This window comes from Gracilinanus agilis, chromosome 1 (genome assembly GCF_016433145.1).
Source record: "Gracilinanus agilis isolate LMUSP501 chromosome 1, AgileGrace, whole genome shotgun sequence".
Taxonomy (NCBI): Eukaryota; Metazoa; Chordata; class Mammalia; order Didelphimorphia; family Didelphidae; genus Gracilinanus; species Gracilinanus agilis.
Window position 1 is genome coordinate 396,251,737 of NC_058130.1, and position 15,821 is coordinate 396,267,557.

At 36.0% G+C, this 15,821-nt stretch overlaps 1 protein-coding gene across 1 annotated transcript in view; it reads right to left on the minus strand.

Annotated features, from left to right (window-relative positions):
• Positions 1-1,847: 1,847 nt before the first annotated feature.
• DCC (DCC netrin 1 receptor) overlaps positions 1,848-15,821 on the minus strand; it is a 941,371-nt gene continuing 927,397 nt past the window's right edge. Inside the window, 2 exon segments of the mRNA XM_044681552.1 lie at positions 1,848-1,937; positions 11,623-11,765. Coding sequence (XP_044537487.1) covers positions 1,848-1,937; positions 11,623-11,765 — 233 coding nt within the window.

Genomic DNA, 15,821 nt, shown 5'->3' on the forward strand with positions numbered 1-15,821 from the left:
CTCTTGTTGAAGGAACAATTTTACAAATGGACCAGATTTTCTAACGAATGACTTGAATGAGCTCTCTCTTTGACATTAGATTTCCTTACTGACGTAAAACCGTAAAAAAATAATCTGAATTATTACTTCTGTTACGTTGCCATTTTGCTCAAAATATTTCATTCAGGGATTCGTATATAATTACCCACCTAATAAAAGGAGCTATTAGGTTGTAAAGATCCTATCCCTTCCATGCTCTTTTAAAATTATGACCCACTCAAGCTTGAAATCAAAGGCAGAGCTGAATAGAATAATTCAGCTGAAACTCTCTTATTGGGTTTTGCAGTCTCCTAACTGATAAATATGCAAATTAGCTCCCTTTTGGTGATTCAGCTGCATAAACAGGGATTAACTCTGAATGCTGGCTGAAAATTCAGCAACTGAAAGTGTACACACAAAATGTTCTTAATTCAACCAGTTAAGAGTTGTCGATAAACACGGTAATATAAAGTTAAAATTCTAGCAGAGAATGAAGATGCCACTTGGAATCACTTCCTGAATCATGAGACACAACTTTGAAAAGGATCCATTGGATTTATGAAGTTTCTTAAGTGTCAAATGATGCCTTTCCTTCTGCTCCCTGATGGTGTGAATTTCATCACAATACGGCAATAGGCCACAGTGGTCACCATTGGCCAATGTGTGGCTGGTTGGTTCAGTGACCTGTTAGGAGAATCAGGAAGGGCCCAAGGAGGCGGTCCTCTTGAATTCTGCCTTCTCTTCCGTAGGGTCTGCACTTTGACAGTTTGCTTTTTCTGACAAGGAAGGCAGAGATCCCTGGCATCCATGCCAGGCAGAATATAGAGTCAGCCATCTCTTGGGGAGGACGGAGCCTCTGGGGAAGAGAGAGGAACCTCAGTCCTGCCTGGGCGCCTGAGGGAGAATGGCCTTGGTGAAGCTTTGAAATGTCATCACAGTGTGGTATGGCCCAAACGCCACCCATGTTGAAAAGTGTTCTATTACAAGCTTAAGCTCATAATTACCGTGTGTCTGAGAAGATTGCATATTGTATCCTCTTTCCAAAAATGCACTGCAGCTGGCAGGATGCCACCCATTGCAGATTTTTTATGTTTCTATTCTCTGTTCTCCAGACATAAATGCTAACCAAGAGTGGATGTACAAACACTTGAGGAAAATGGGTGAATTTTTACAGCCACTTGCTAATACCCACCACTTGTGCAAGATGAATGACTGAGTTATAAAACAATAGGCATTCATTGTCTCTTTTGTTTTTGTTTATTTTTTTTTGTGCTGTTGGGGAACACATCCAATCCTTTGGTGTGGTGTAGTAAGAATTTCCCAGGGGTGCTCTGTGGTTGAAAGTAAAAGACAAGTGATCTCCACTGATTTTACCATGACATTGGACAGGTTTAAATAATGCACTTGTATGTTGTAAGACTAGACTGCCACATTAAGAAAAGGAAAACAAAAACAAAAGCCTACAGGACTGCAGGCCCAGGATGATGGGAAACAGATGTATTATTCATGCGAATGTGGACATGATGTATGGCTAGCTGATCAAAGCCAAGGGCCAGAATTACTCCAGAAACTTTAACTTTGACCTTGCGTGAGACACTCCTTTGCTGTAGATGGGTGCTTCATTTTGAGAACTTTGAGATGCACAATGGGCATTAGATAGGTGGCATGTCCCTCTCCAAACCACTTGAGGATCTTCCTTTAACTAGACAGTACTGGGGATCAGGTGATGTGTTGTGTGTGCAGTTGTTGGTGGGCACATCGTTCTGTGAATGAAATCCTGATATGCTGCATGGTTCTGGATAGTCCACCTCCTTGATGCAATGAAACTTTTAGAAGGCTGAGCCCGTGATGGCATTGAGTTGCTTCATTAACCCTTCCAAACTTGCCATTTGTTCACTCAAATCATCCTGCTCATATACCTGTGGAAAGAGTAAAAGCAAGTAAGTCATCAGTGCACCTTGGGACCTGTAGGAATAATAGAATTGCTATGAGCTATAGAAGGTCTAGTCCCATATAAATTAACCCTGTGTCTCCACACAAGTCATTGACAGCCTTTTGTCAGAGGGTCATTGAGCCACACACTTGAGATGTTATATAATCTACCCTCCTGGCATTGCAAATGAGAAAGCAGAGCGTGGGGAAGTTAAATAACTTGTAGTGATTTGATTTGAGTCCACATCCTCAGATTCTAGGGTCAGGCTTTTTTCCTTGATATCATGCTACCTCCCTTAGAAAAGTTTTAGTGTGGAAACTATTTAGAGTCACCACAGGTAGATACAATATGATGAAGGATTTTTATATTCATACTTGTCCAGAAGTTAAATGGGTTTCTGTAGAAAGTCCATAGGGAATCTTTATTATTTTTTGTGACCATATTTTATTTTTTAATTTTAATTTTGAATATTTCCCCTAGTTACATATTTCATGTTCTTTCCCTCTCCCCCAAACCCCCTCACCCCCTTTAGCCAACACACAATTCCACTGGGTTTTACACGTGTCATCGATCAAGGTCTAATTCCATATTATTGATAATTGGACTAGAGTTATTTAGTGTCTACATCCCCAATAATATCCCCATCAGCCCATGTGTTCAAACAGTTGTTTTTCTTCTGTTTTTTTCCTCCCACAGTTCTTCCTCTGAATGGCTAGTTTTCTTTTTCATAAGTCCCTCAGCCTTGCTCTGAATCCTTGCATTGCTGCTAGTAGAGAAGTCCGTTATGTTCGATTGTACCACAGTGTATCAGTTTCTGTGTACAATGTTCTTCTGGCTCTGCTCCTTTCACTCTGCATCAATTCCTGGAGGTCTTTCCAGTTCATATGGAATTCCTCCAATTCTTTATTGTATATTCCCTATGTATATATACATAGGGAATCTTTAGAGGCTAGAGAGTGGGTCCTTTTAGGTGGATATAGTACAAGAGATGCCTATCAGATGGGAGTTTAGACCAAACCCAGTGATATGAAACTCAAATAGATATGAAACTCAAATAGAAGCTGGAGGCCACTAAACCATACTTAAAGATCTATGTGAACTGCATATTGACTGAGAAGAATACATATTGACATTATCTACATTCCATTATATTTTTATGTACTTTGTTAAACATTTCCCAAATACATTTTAATCTGGTACTGGCTACACTGGTACTGGCTACACTGGGAGGGTTGTGGGCTACATTGTGTTTGACACCTCTGGGACTAGATGACTTCTAATGTCTGTTTTAACTCTGATTTTATGATTCTACTTTCAGTAGTATCTCATAGTAAGGATTTGTATTATTTAAATTATTTTCTTTTGGATATAATATGTAATATTTTAATTTCAAACAGTTTTCCTCTAAGCAAAATTGGCTCTGCCAGAGCTGGGAATTTTTATCAATAGAATTGTTAGAGATCAACTTGTAGTAACTCACAACTCACACTCTTAGGTTGTTCCCTTAGAAAGATAACTCCTATTTTAGGTTCAAATATAGTCTGAGATTCTTTACTCCTAAAACTTTATCTCATGAGTCCCTACTGGTGTTTCTACCTTTAATAGCCAGCCCATTGACATAGCTCAAAGAAAAGGCATTTGGTTTGTAGTGATTGAAAATCTCCCCTTCTCCCAGCTCCCATCAACCTAGGGCATATTTTTCCATAAATATATCCATTAGTTGGCAAACTGTTCACATTCATAGAGTAAACTGGTAATGAGGTCACAAGGAATACATGCCATTAAGACAACTCATGCCTCTAACACTACAAGGCCTCCATATGTTTTATTTTCTTGGAGTATCCTCAAATAGTCTCCCTGACTCCCCCCAATTAAATGTGTCTTCTAGGCAGATTGTTTACATGGGATCCCTGGGCCTGCTCTTCTCAGCAGCTCCTACTGGCTTCCAGGGCTAATTTGTGCTTGACTATATAACTGATTCTCATCTCTGCTGCCAAGGTCATACTACTTAGAGTTGCTTCCCCACAATGACTTCATTTTGCCCAGAATCCTGACAGGTACAGCATCCTTTAATGGGTAGATAGCTCTGCTACAAAGTAATGTGAAATTGAAAATTGATACTCCACTTTATTTATTTATTAATTATGGATTTAAAATGGCATCAATCAGTGTATCAATCCTTATGTTTTAGATTTGGATTTGCTTATATAGGCCTCAGTGGTAGCATTTATAAGTTTATAAATGCTTATTTTTATTAAAAATTATTAAAAATATTAAATAATACATATATTACAAGTATATTTGATATTTATATAATATTATTATATATTATATATTTATAATATAATTATATAATAATATACTATAATTTTTAAAATAATAAATTATAAAATATAATGAATAAATAATTAAAAAATTTAATTAAAAAACTTATAAGAAGTTTAACTTCCCTAGTCTTATGGGCTATAGCAGTGATGGTGAACCTTTTAGAAACCAAGTGCCATGCCCCATCCCACCCTACCCCCAGACCGAGTGCTGCCCCTGAACCCCCACCCCACCCTGCCACCTTACCCAGACAGGGGAGGAAGCACTCCCATTGGACTTCTGGGCAGAGGGTAAGGTAATATGAAAAAATATCCACAGGCACTGTGGAGAGGGGGAAGGGAGCATCTCAGCTGAGTCCCTCTGGCTGTCTAGTAACAAAATATGACAGGCAATGGTGCATGTGCTCATAGAGAAGGCTCTGTATTCCCTCTCTGACACATGTGCCATAGGTTCACCACCAGAGGGGTTATAGTTTGACTGTAGATTCAAAATCTATGAGGTTTTGTTAACCATGGGAAAATGTGAGACAACCTGGTCACAGCATGTTTGTCTACCAGGAGACTTGCCAGGGATGTGAGTCAACTCTTTGTTTTTCCTCTTGACATGGGGTCCCTCTGTGAGTCAAGCAAAACATAAACCCCTCTTCCACCTTTGTCTTAGAGCAATAACACTTAGTTTATATCACCAGACCATGCTTTGTGCTGTTTGTATAAACTGTATAAGAGAGTTTTTCTCCTTGTCAGAGGAGACCCTGGCTACTGAGAAGCCTTGGATTCCATTTATTGTTAATTGCTAATAAATTCTTCATGCTCAAGATTTTGTGCCTCAGGTTTTCTTTATCACAGATTTTCTTTATTGCAACATTGGGAGGATAGGAAAAACTCTCTTCCCCTGCTACCCTCAGGTTACTCTGCAAGGAGGAAGACAAAAAATGATCTCTTTTGAAAGGTAGGTGTTTTGTTTGTTTTTCCCCTACAGCTGACTCTATTCTAGATTATAGGGATCAAACTCTTTAAAGCTACTCCCTACCATAATTTTGCAATATGCCCTATTTTTTTTAAGTCACCAATGGCATGGTCCACCCTGGCTAGCCAATAGCTAGTGGTTTTTTTTCCTAATTATACCACAGATAAACATTCCATAAAATTGCACCAAAGATTCACATAGTCCATAAAAGAGTAACAGAGTGTCCATACTTATTTGCATTTATTTAACCAGGAACATCTTAATATTTTTATTACTTGCTCTTTTGTGTGATTGCATCAACTGAAGAATGTGAGTAGGTTCATCAATTGAATAGATTTGTCTGATCAACTCCCACCCTACTATAAATGTGCTATGAATTGAGGTCATGTCATCCTTCAATACTCAAAGGATAGGCTTTTGGTAGTGAGGACATTTCTTTATTCTTTTCACTAATGCAGGTCACAATGGCTCTATGACTTAGTATAGAGCAGTGATTCCCAAAGTGGGCGCTACCGCCCCCTGGTGGGTGCTGAAGCGATACAGTGGAGTGGTGATGGCCACAGGTCCATTTATCTTTTTTATTAATTGCTATTAAAATTTTTAAAAATTAATTTCCAGGGGGCTAAGTAATATTTTTTTAGAAAGTGGGCAGTAGGCAAAAAAAAGTTTGGGAACCACTGGTATAGAGACTCCAAAGATTTATGTGGCTGAAAAATTCATCATCCTGTAGTCAATCTAGTGATGAGCTTATTTAAATTTAGTTATGTTAATCATTTGGGCAGCTAAATGGCACAGTAGATAGAGCATCTATGCTGGAGACAGGAGAACCTGAATTCATATCTGCCTCAGTCACTAGCTATATGACCCTGGTCAAGGTACTTAACACTGTTTGCCTTCCTCATCTGTAAAATGAGCTGGAGAAGCAAATGGCAAAACTACTATAGTATCTTTGCCAGGAAAATCTTAGATTGGGTCACAAAGAATTGGACATGACAGAAATGATTAAACAATGCCTATGCTAATCCTCTGACAAAATAGACTTACAGTTTCTCACTTGACCTGAGGACAAGGTATAGAAAAAAATAACTACCATTTATATCTCCCTTTTATGATAGAAAAAAAATTTCCTCTATTATCTTGTGACCTAAGTAGAACAAATAAAGAAGAAGCTGACACTTGGAGGTCATGAGCACACAAGTGGTATTTGTTAAAAATAGAATTCAACTCTGGGTCTCTTTGTTTCATTTCTGGGGTGTTTCCTACATTGCGAGGAAATCTGCAGATATCTCCCCAATTCCCTAAGCATTATTTAGCTGAGCCATTAAACTTCTACCAGATGCTAAGAATATTTTCTGTTGAAATCAACAGTAAGGACTGAAATGCCTATATAGAAAAGCCCTATAGTTATTGTAAGTGAGGCGTAATCTAATGGGGGAGGGGGGTACATTCCTGCAAGAGTTTTGGTTTTTTTCTAAATTTGGAGTTTTTATTAACTAACTTGGATTGCTTAATCCTTACTTGAACTCATAACTGCATTTCTTACTCTGCAAAATTTCAATATTAACAATACTGTATGAGATGTGAAGATATAAACAGTAAGACTTCAAATCAATTAACAAACATTAATTAGTTTATTCCATGCTGAGCACTGTACCAGACCTTAAAAATATAAATACAAAAATTAGAGTCACTATCCTTAAGGGTTTTACATCCTATTATGAAAAACAATGCATACACATAAAAGCAAATATAAAATATATACAAAAGTCATTACAAGGAAATTTGGGAAGGAACAGGAAAACTAGCCAATTGGTGGGAACTAGTAAAGGACTGTAATAACATACACTGGAGTTTGAGCTTGAAACTTTTAAGTGGTGTGAGCACTTAATCTACTAACCCAGACAACATCTTACTAGTCAGTCAATGAGTTCATTCAGTGAATGACAGAATATTTAGCCATGGAGGAGGACTTAGAGATCATCTAATCTAGTTTCCTCATCTGTAAAATGGGAATAATAATGTAATAAGACTATAGAATTCATGTGCTCTATATCAGTGAGCTATATTCACACAATTAAAATTATAAACATTTTGAAGTAATGAGTTATTATTTAAAGTAAGTGTTATGCTTAGATGAAAATTTATACCTATTTTCATCATTCCTTCAATGACTCTGCTCTCCCACATGCTCTCATGACTTTAAAAAGAATGTTTGACCTGGAAGGGAGCTTAGAAGGTTACCAAGATTAATAATTTCATTTCAAAGCTGAGGGAAAGAAGTTTGAGATATAACAATCCTTGTTGTATTATTATTATTTTGTAGATGAAGAAACTGAGTATGGGGGTAGTTAAAAGATTTTCCCATGGTTACAGAGTTAGGAAGATCAGATGTAGATTTCCAACTTGAGTCTTGTTGATTCTGAGTCCTAAATTCTTTACAATGCACCAGAGCCAAGTACAGGGCCCTGGGGATGCAATGCATCATTTTTTTTTTTTTGCTTCATTTATACTATTCTTTAAAAAGAAAAATAAAAGCTGGCTCTATTGCCCACAACTTGCTATGTATCTGAAACTAATTATTCTTTGATAGTGTTGTGCTATCTGTGTAGATATTATTTGCATGCTATGCAAAATCAGCATCTGTGCATACAGAAAACAGAAGCCGTTAGAAAGTTTGGCTTTTTGTTTTCATTCTATGATATATGTTGGAATAAAATCTAAATGAAATGGCATAGCAGAATTCAAATTAGTTTTTTGTCTTTTTTCCTCTCCTCTAATTCTCTTTTTCTCCTCCAGTAGATCTGATGTACTACTTCTTTAGTCCTTTAAAATGGTCTTTTTTCCTCTGAAATCTATTCTAACATACTTTATGGTTTTATAAATACCTGTCTTATGTTTCCATAAGCACAACCTTCTTTCATCTTTTTCACAATGCATTTTGGGGAGAAACTTCTTGTATCTCTAGCTTTTTATTTTTATCCAATCCCTGTATCTGTTTTTGGTTCCTTATTTTCTCTTATCGTCTAACAATCACTTTTTCTTTTTCTTTTTTTTTGCTTGTTTCTTTCTGAAGATATAATTCACCCTCCCCTCTCCTCTATTAGTGAAGTCCATTTCCCTTTCTGCTATTTTCTTGATATTGCTATTGTTTCTCTAATGTTTCTCCTCAGTTTCTATCTTTCCTTTTTTATTTTTTTGCCTCTCTTCTCACTCTCAGTCACTTAATTCCAGCAATTTTTGATGATTCAGGAAGTATTCACACACACAAGCCATTAAAAGCAAAACGTGTGGCTGAGTCCAGATATACAACTATGAAAAATTTGGGCAAATAATTTCTAACTTACTTTAAAAACAGTTTATACTTTGAGCACAATAGTATTTCATCACCAACAGATACTACAATTTGTTCAGCCATTCCCCAATCGAAGGCCATCTCTTCATAGTCCAAATTTTTGCCACCACAAAGAGCATGGCTATAAATATTTTTGTATGACTTTTTCCTTATTATCTCTTTGGGGTATAAACCAAGCAGTGCTATGGCTGGATCAAAAGGCAAATCGTCTTTTAAAGCCCTTTCAGCATAGTTCCAAATTGCTATCCAGAATGGTTGGATAAATTCACTACTCCACCAGCAATGCATTAATGTCCCAATTTTGCCACATCCCCTCCAACATTCACCACTTTCCTTTGCTGTCATGTTAGCTAATCTCCTAGGTGTGAGGTGGTACCTCAGAGTTGTTTTGATTTGCATTTCTCTAATTACAAGTGATTTAGAACACTTTTTCATTGTTTGTTGATAGTTTTGATTTCTTTATCTGAAAATTACCTATTCATGTCCCTTGCCCATTTATCAATTGGGGAATGGCTTGATTTTTTGTACAATTGATTTGGCTCCTTATATATTTAAATAATTAGATCTTTGTCAGAGAACTGGAGGAATTCCATGTGAACTGGAATGACCTCCAGGAATTGATGCAGAGTGAAAGGAGCAGAGCCAGAAGAATATTGTACACAGAGACTGATACACTGTGGTACAATCGAACATAATGGACTTCTCTTCTAGCAGCAATGCAAGGATCCAGAGAAATACTGAGGGCCTTAAGAGAAAGAAAACTAGCCAAATTCAGAGGAAGAACTGGGAGGAGAAACACAAAAGAAAAACAACTGCTTGAACACAAGGGCTGATGGAGATATTACTGGGGATGTAGAAACAATAACTAATCCAACTATCAATAATATGGAATTAGGTCTTAATCAATGATACATGTAAAACCCAGTTGAATTGTGCGTTGGCTATGGGGGTGGGGTTTGGGATAGAGGGAAAGAATATGAAACATGTAACTATGGGAAAATATTCAAAATAAATAAATAGAAAAAACAGTTTATAAAAACCAATTGTTTAATTAAATGAAATTTGAGTTGAGAGTAGAAGTATATTTACAAAGCAGGCTTTGTACATGAATAGTGTAATAAAAATAAATTTAAACAACATTTACTGTGTGCCAGACATTGTGCTGAGCTCTCAAAACAGCTCTGCAAAGTAGGTATCATTTATTATTAACCCCATTTTATAACTGAGGAACCTGGGGCAAAGAGAGATTAAGTGACTTGCCTAGGGTAATACGGCTTGTAACTGAGATTGGATTAGAACTCAGGTCTTCCTGACTTCAGACTTAATGCTCTATCCATTTTTCCACCCAACTGCTCCATGCTGCATCACATACCAAGGTACTGCTTTCTTTTCCAAGACAACAGATAATCAGAAACCATGTGAATATTACACTCATCCTAGAGTTTTAAGGCTAGCCTTGAGCTATGTAGGATATTGGAAAGAATACCTGATTTGGATATTTTTTATTATATTTGCAATTATATTATTATAATTGCCATTACATATTATTTGCAATTATGTTTTTATTATATTTGCCAGCTTATGATCTCCCAAAAGTCTTTGAGTCTCAGTTTCATTATTTGTAATTGGATGAGTTTGGATACTGCTTAAGTTACATGAACACTTTAATATTCTGTGATTTTTTACAATGTTTCTAGCATCAGTGTCAGTGGATGACTGAAGTCACAAAGAAGCACCTTCATCCCACATGCAAAATGTATTGGCTTTGTCACTACATCTTCCTGGACACTTATGAAGGGCCTTTGCTCTGATAGAAATTTCTGTAGACTCCTAACTAACCTCTGTAAATATGTTCATGAAGATCAAATGAGCATTGAAACATTCAGCAGTTGCATTAGAACTGAAGCTGTACTGCTAGCTCTCTCTTGTTCACCCCTCTTCTTTTTATTTTTTAAGATCCAATAACATCTCAGTTGTTTAAATACTATGAATCTGCTTAATTAAGTTTTCTGCTTAGCTAGGTGGTGCAGTGTATTGAATGTTGAACTTGAAATTAGGAAGATATGAGTTCAAATTGAGTCTCAGATACTTAAAGGGAGCAAGCCACTTAATTCATCTGTCTACAATTTCCTGATCTGTGTAAAATGAGGATAATTAATAGCACCTCCCTTCTAGTTGTTAAAAGGGTAAAATGAGATAATATTTATAAAATGCTTTGTAAACTTTAAAGTACTATGTGAATGCTAGCTAGGATTGTGGTTGTTGAGTAGATGTCCTTTATGTTAAAACAATTTTTTTTTGTCAAAAATCCTTCTGATAGACATTAATTAGTACACTTTCCTTTCTCTTTTTAAAATTTGTTCAGTTGTTTTTCAGTCACGTCCAGCTCTTTGTGACTCCATTTGGGGTTTTCTTAACAGATACGGGAGTGGCTTGCCATTTCCTTCTCTGACTCATTTTATAGGTGAAAAAACTGAGGGAAACAGTGTTAAGTGACTTGGCCAGGGTCACAGAGTAAGTACTTAGGCTAGATCTAAACTCAGGCAGAGGAGTCTTCCTGATTCCAAGCCTGGTACTCCATTCACTGAGCCACCTAGTTGCCCAATTTCCTGCCTTAGTAAATAGAAGAAAAGTAAAATAATTAAAATATATATTAATTTGAGGATTTTTTTAAGTCTTGGGCCTGCATTAAATTCTTCCATCTAATTGTCTTTACCATGGATATCTATAGTAGTAAACCATTTCCAATAATATTTTGAAGAATGATTGATTTTAAGGCCTCGCAAGATCTTTAGACAAAAAAATATAAGAATTTTAAACTCTATTTTCTATTTACTATTTAATGCAGGCCCAAGACTTAAAAAAATTCTCAAATTAATATATATTTTAGTTATTTTACTTTTCTTTTAATTGTCAATTACAATGGAGAAAAAATAAATTTGTGTGGATTCTGTCTCATTGTAGTTATACTAAAAGGCAGCGAATGCCTTTGCTTTGCCTGAATTTGGGGAAAAAAAAGTATTCTTACATTGGCTGGGTCCTCTGGTTGTTTGTGGCCTTCTTCAGAAACTTCTGGGGCTGTGGGCACTGACACTGGAAGCAAGGGTGACCTGGCCTTTCCTGCCAATCCAAGGGAAGCTGTTTTCACATGAGTCTTGGCCAGGGTAGGACCTAGAAGAGAAAACACACAGAAGTACAATCTATGTACATCACATATTGGGGAATAATTTCTTAAATTTACAAATCCAGAAAGATGGAACGAATTAATTCTACCTTATTGGTCCTTCTGTAAAGATAGATTAGGAGTCTAAAAGCAGGATTTTAAAAAATATCTTCTGAGTTGGTAAACTTTCCAAAAAGCACAACCAATGGTGTAAATCTATTGTATACACTGATGTGTATATGTGTTCAAAATGTACATTAAGAATGGCATATTCTGCTGTAATTTCACAAATTTATGTGGAAATCAGAGATCAGCCTTTTTAGGTTCTACAAATGGTGTTGGCTTAATGTCGATGTCTTCAGGAGTCTTATGTAGGTTTTATTGTATAAATTACATACAGTATTTCAAAAATTTGGACAGTATTGTTGTACAAAGAAGACAAATGTTTTTGTATTGCCTGTGAACTAAATGGTGTTTTGTGTATTATTTAGTCTCAAAAACAATGTTTTCTGAAAGGGAGGTTAACTCTGATTAAGCTTCTCTTCAGTGGATGACAATTCTCTTTTCAGAGGTAATTTAAAGTGAACTTCAAATCCCATAAAGGGGTACCTGGAAACTCCAAGCTGTTCGTCAGCTCCCCCAGTGTGAGTTGAAGTCATTCAACTGACTTGTAGCTCTAAGTCCCAAAGCTGTATACCCAAATTCCTAAATTAGGACCTGAATGGCATATGATTGTAAGAAGGTTGAAGTGGGAAGCATAGTTGGTTTCCCATGAAGAATGGCTTTTGGATGACACATGGAAGCATAGTCCCTTGTGGCTGACTTAGTAGACATTAAAGACTGCATCCTTAATGCCTTCTGAAGGAGAAGAATTCCAAGTCAATCCCTACTTTTCTCTGGAACAGGTTCTAATTTATCACACTCATGAAAGGCATCATTAGATATATCTGCAGTGACCTGCTTCTACCTGGTTTAATCAGATCTAACTGGCCCTATGTATGTGGAGAGAATCAAACTTTTATTTTAGCTGAATTCAATTTAATCCACATGAACACTGATTAAGTACTTATCCTGTGTAAGAGATTGTGAACACTGATATAGCAATACTATAAATAATGCTTTCTATTAGCCCTATATATGTATACAGGCCATATCCCACTTGTCTTGACCTTCTGACTGGATGTAAAAACTGTCCAGGGGGTTTTCTTGGCAAAGGCATTGGAGTGGTTTATCATTTCCTTTTCCAGTGGATTAAGACAAACAGAGGTTAAGTGACTTCCCCAGGATCCACACAGCTTCTAAGTGTCTGAAGATGGACTTGAACTCAGGTCTTCCTTACTCCAGACTTAGAACTCTATGCACTAAGCCACCTAGCTGCCTCTATTTGTGTACATAAATACATACATATGCTTTGGCTGTTTGAATGCTGTCCCCTAAGGCATTTTTTTTTTTGCCATAACAAATGATAAAACACAAGTGGAGAAATAGTGGCAGATAAAGACAAACCACTTGATATAGGATATCCTGGGTTCAAATCTGGTCACAGATACTTCCTACCTGTGAGAACCTGGCAAGTCACTTAACCCCAATTGCCTAGCCCTTTACCTTTCCTCTGTCTTGGAACCAATATTTAGTATTGATTCCAAGACGGAAGGCAATTTTTCAAAAGACTTAATCAGTCAATTAATATTGATTGATTCAACGTCATGTGCCCAGCAGTGTGATGAACACTGGCATGATCACAGAGATATGGTGCCTGTTCCAAAGAAAAGCGTAAACAACACTGGAACTGTTATTAACTGTTTGCCTCAGTTTCCTCATCTGTAAAATTAAATGAATAAAGAAATAGCAAACAACTCCAGTATCTTTGCCAAAAACATAAAACAAACCCATATGTGGTCACAAAAGTTGACATGACTGAAAAATGTCTGGATAACAACATTATAGATAACAGACCTAAAAATAACTTTTGTTATCAACTATTTGGGGGCAAATATTCTGTGACTCAGTTTCCTTATTTCTGAAATAAAGTGGTTGAACTGGATAGTCTCTAGGGACTCTCCTAATTCTATGATGTTAACTTCCCAGCAAATCACAATTTATGAGTTCAAATTGTCAGGCACTTCGCTTCAAAGAAGTTTTTCTTAAGTTCCCAGGGACATTTGCTTGCAGTTTGAGGGCATCACCATAAGATGGCAGTATTAATTTTTTGGTAGGATAGATGGGCAACCTATCTTTTGAATCAGGTGACTGACAAATGGAATCACCAGAGAGAATTCCTTTTCTTAAAGATATATAAGTATAATTATAGGGCATATATGAAAATAAATTACATAAATATTCTTATTGTAAGACTGTAAAATAAGATCTAAATGCAACAAGTATATGACAATTTACATTGTTTCTACATTTATTCAGTTATTTTCTAGCCAAATATTAGGGTTCTCAAAATTAAGATTTGGGGAATTTCTTCATAGTGGCCATATCTTAACCTATAGATTCATTTTCTTTCAGCAAACTCTCAGTGCTGCTACATACATTTGCAGGGGAATTTGTTGAGAATGGGTGTTTGTTGGTATTAAAGTCAGGGTTCTTTAAACAAAGGACAACATTCAAGGTTGTGTGATAGCACCACCTCATCCCATTAAGTTTCTAATCTTAAAGTTAAGTAATTGTATGTATCACCAGTTTCACAAAGGAAGTTCATGTGATACACTAAGAATAATCCACTTGTAATCAGAGAACTTGATTTCAAATCCTGCTACTCCACTTACTACCAGAGCAAGTAACCTTAGGTCAAGCTGATTAACCACTCTTGTTCTGTTTCCTCCTAGATAAAATAAGAGACTTTGAGAAGACTTCTTGGAGTGCAAGGATTATCTCACTTTTTAAATTTCTGTATTCTGCATTTAGCACAGAGTACGTATTCTGGTGAAGTCTGGAGATACGAGGTTTATGGAGCTACCAACACATTCCAAAGGAGTTCTATGTATGTATGCGGATGTGTGTGTATTATATATAGTATATGTATATAACGTGTGTATATATATATATATAGAGAGAGAGAGAGAGAGAGAGACAGACAGACAGACAGACAGACAGACAGACAGACACAGAGACAGACACAGAGACAGAAAGAGACAGAGAGAGAGACAAAGAGAGAGAATCAAGTAAAATATGCAAAGGAGACTTCAGGGAAGGCAGAATCCCATCCTCCTACAAAGTTAAAAATAGGACTAATTAGAAGATGCTTTAATATATGGAGAATTAAGGAAATATCTACTTCTCTGTGTAACTTTTGTGACAACTTTCTCTATCTCTCAAAGTATAATGGGGATGCATCCTTTGGTAAAGAACTAAATACTTATTTCACTGTATTTGAGCAAATTGTGTTTATATTTTAATTAATCTAAAACATAAATAATCACAAATAATATAGGATCTTAATAGAGAAATAGAACTTAGTAGAGAGGAACACTACTGTAATAATGAATCTGTAGTCAGAGAAATGTGAGTTCATATCTTACCTCAAAAACTAGATATGTGACCTTGGGCAAGTTATTTAATGTCTTTGCCTCAATTTCCTTAACTATACAATGGGAATAATAATGAGTATATACTTTGCAGTATGGTTTTGAGGATTAAATGAGACAATATTTGTAAAGTGCTTAGTACAATGCCTATCATATAGCAGATACTTTATAAATGCTTATTCTATTTCTATCAGTTTTAAATCCCTTCTCATACAATGTGATAAAAGATGACCAATATGGAGAGGTTCTATTAATTTTAGTATATGTGTTAATTTGAGGTATTATTAAATAAATGTATAGTATCTGTGAGAATGGCTTTACTTTTAAATATGTATGTATTTATATATATTTAATTATTATTAGAAAATGTTTTTGAGGTCAGAGAATTTTTAAAAAGTGATATGCTCAGCACTCAGCATAATACCATGTCTATAACAAATCCTTAATAATATTTCTTTGATTTAAATGGATTATTTTAACTGATTTGGCTTGCCATTTAAAACTACCATTACTTTTCCTTCCTTCCTTCCT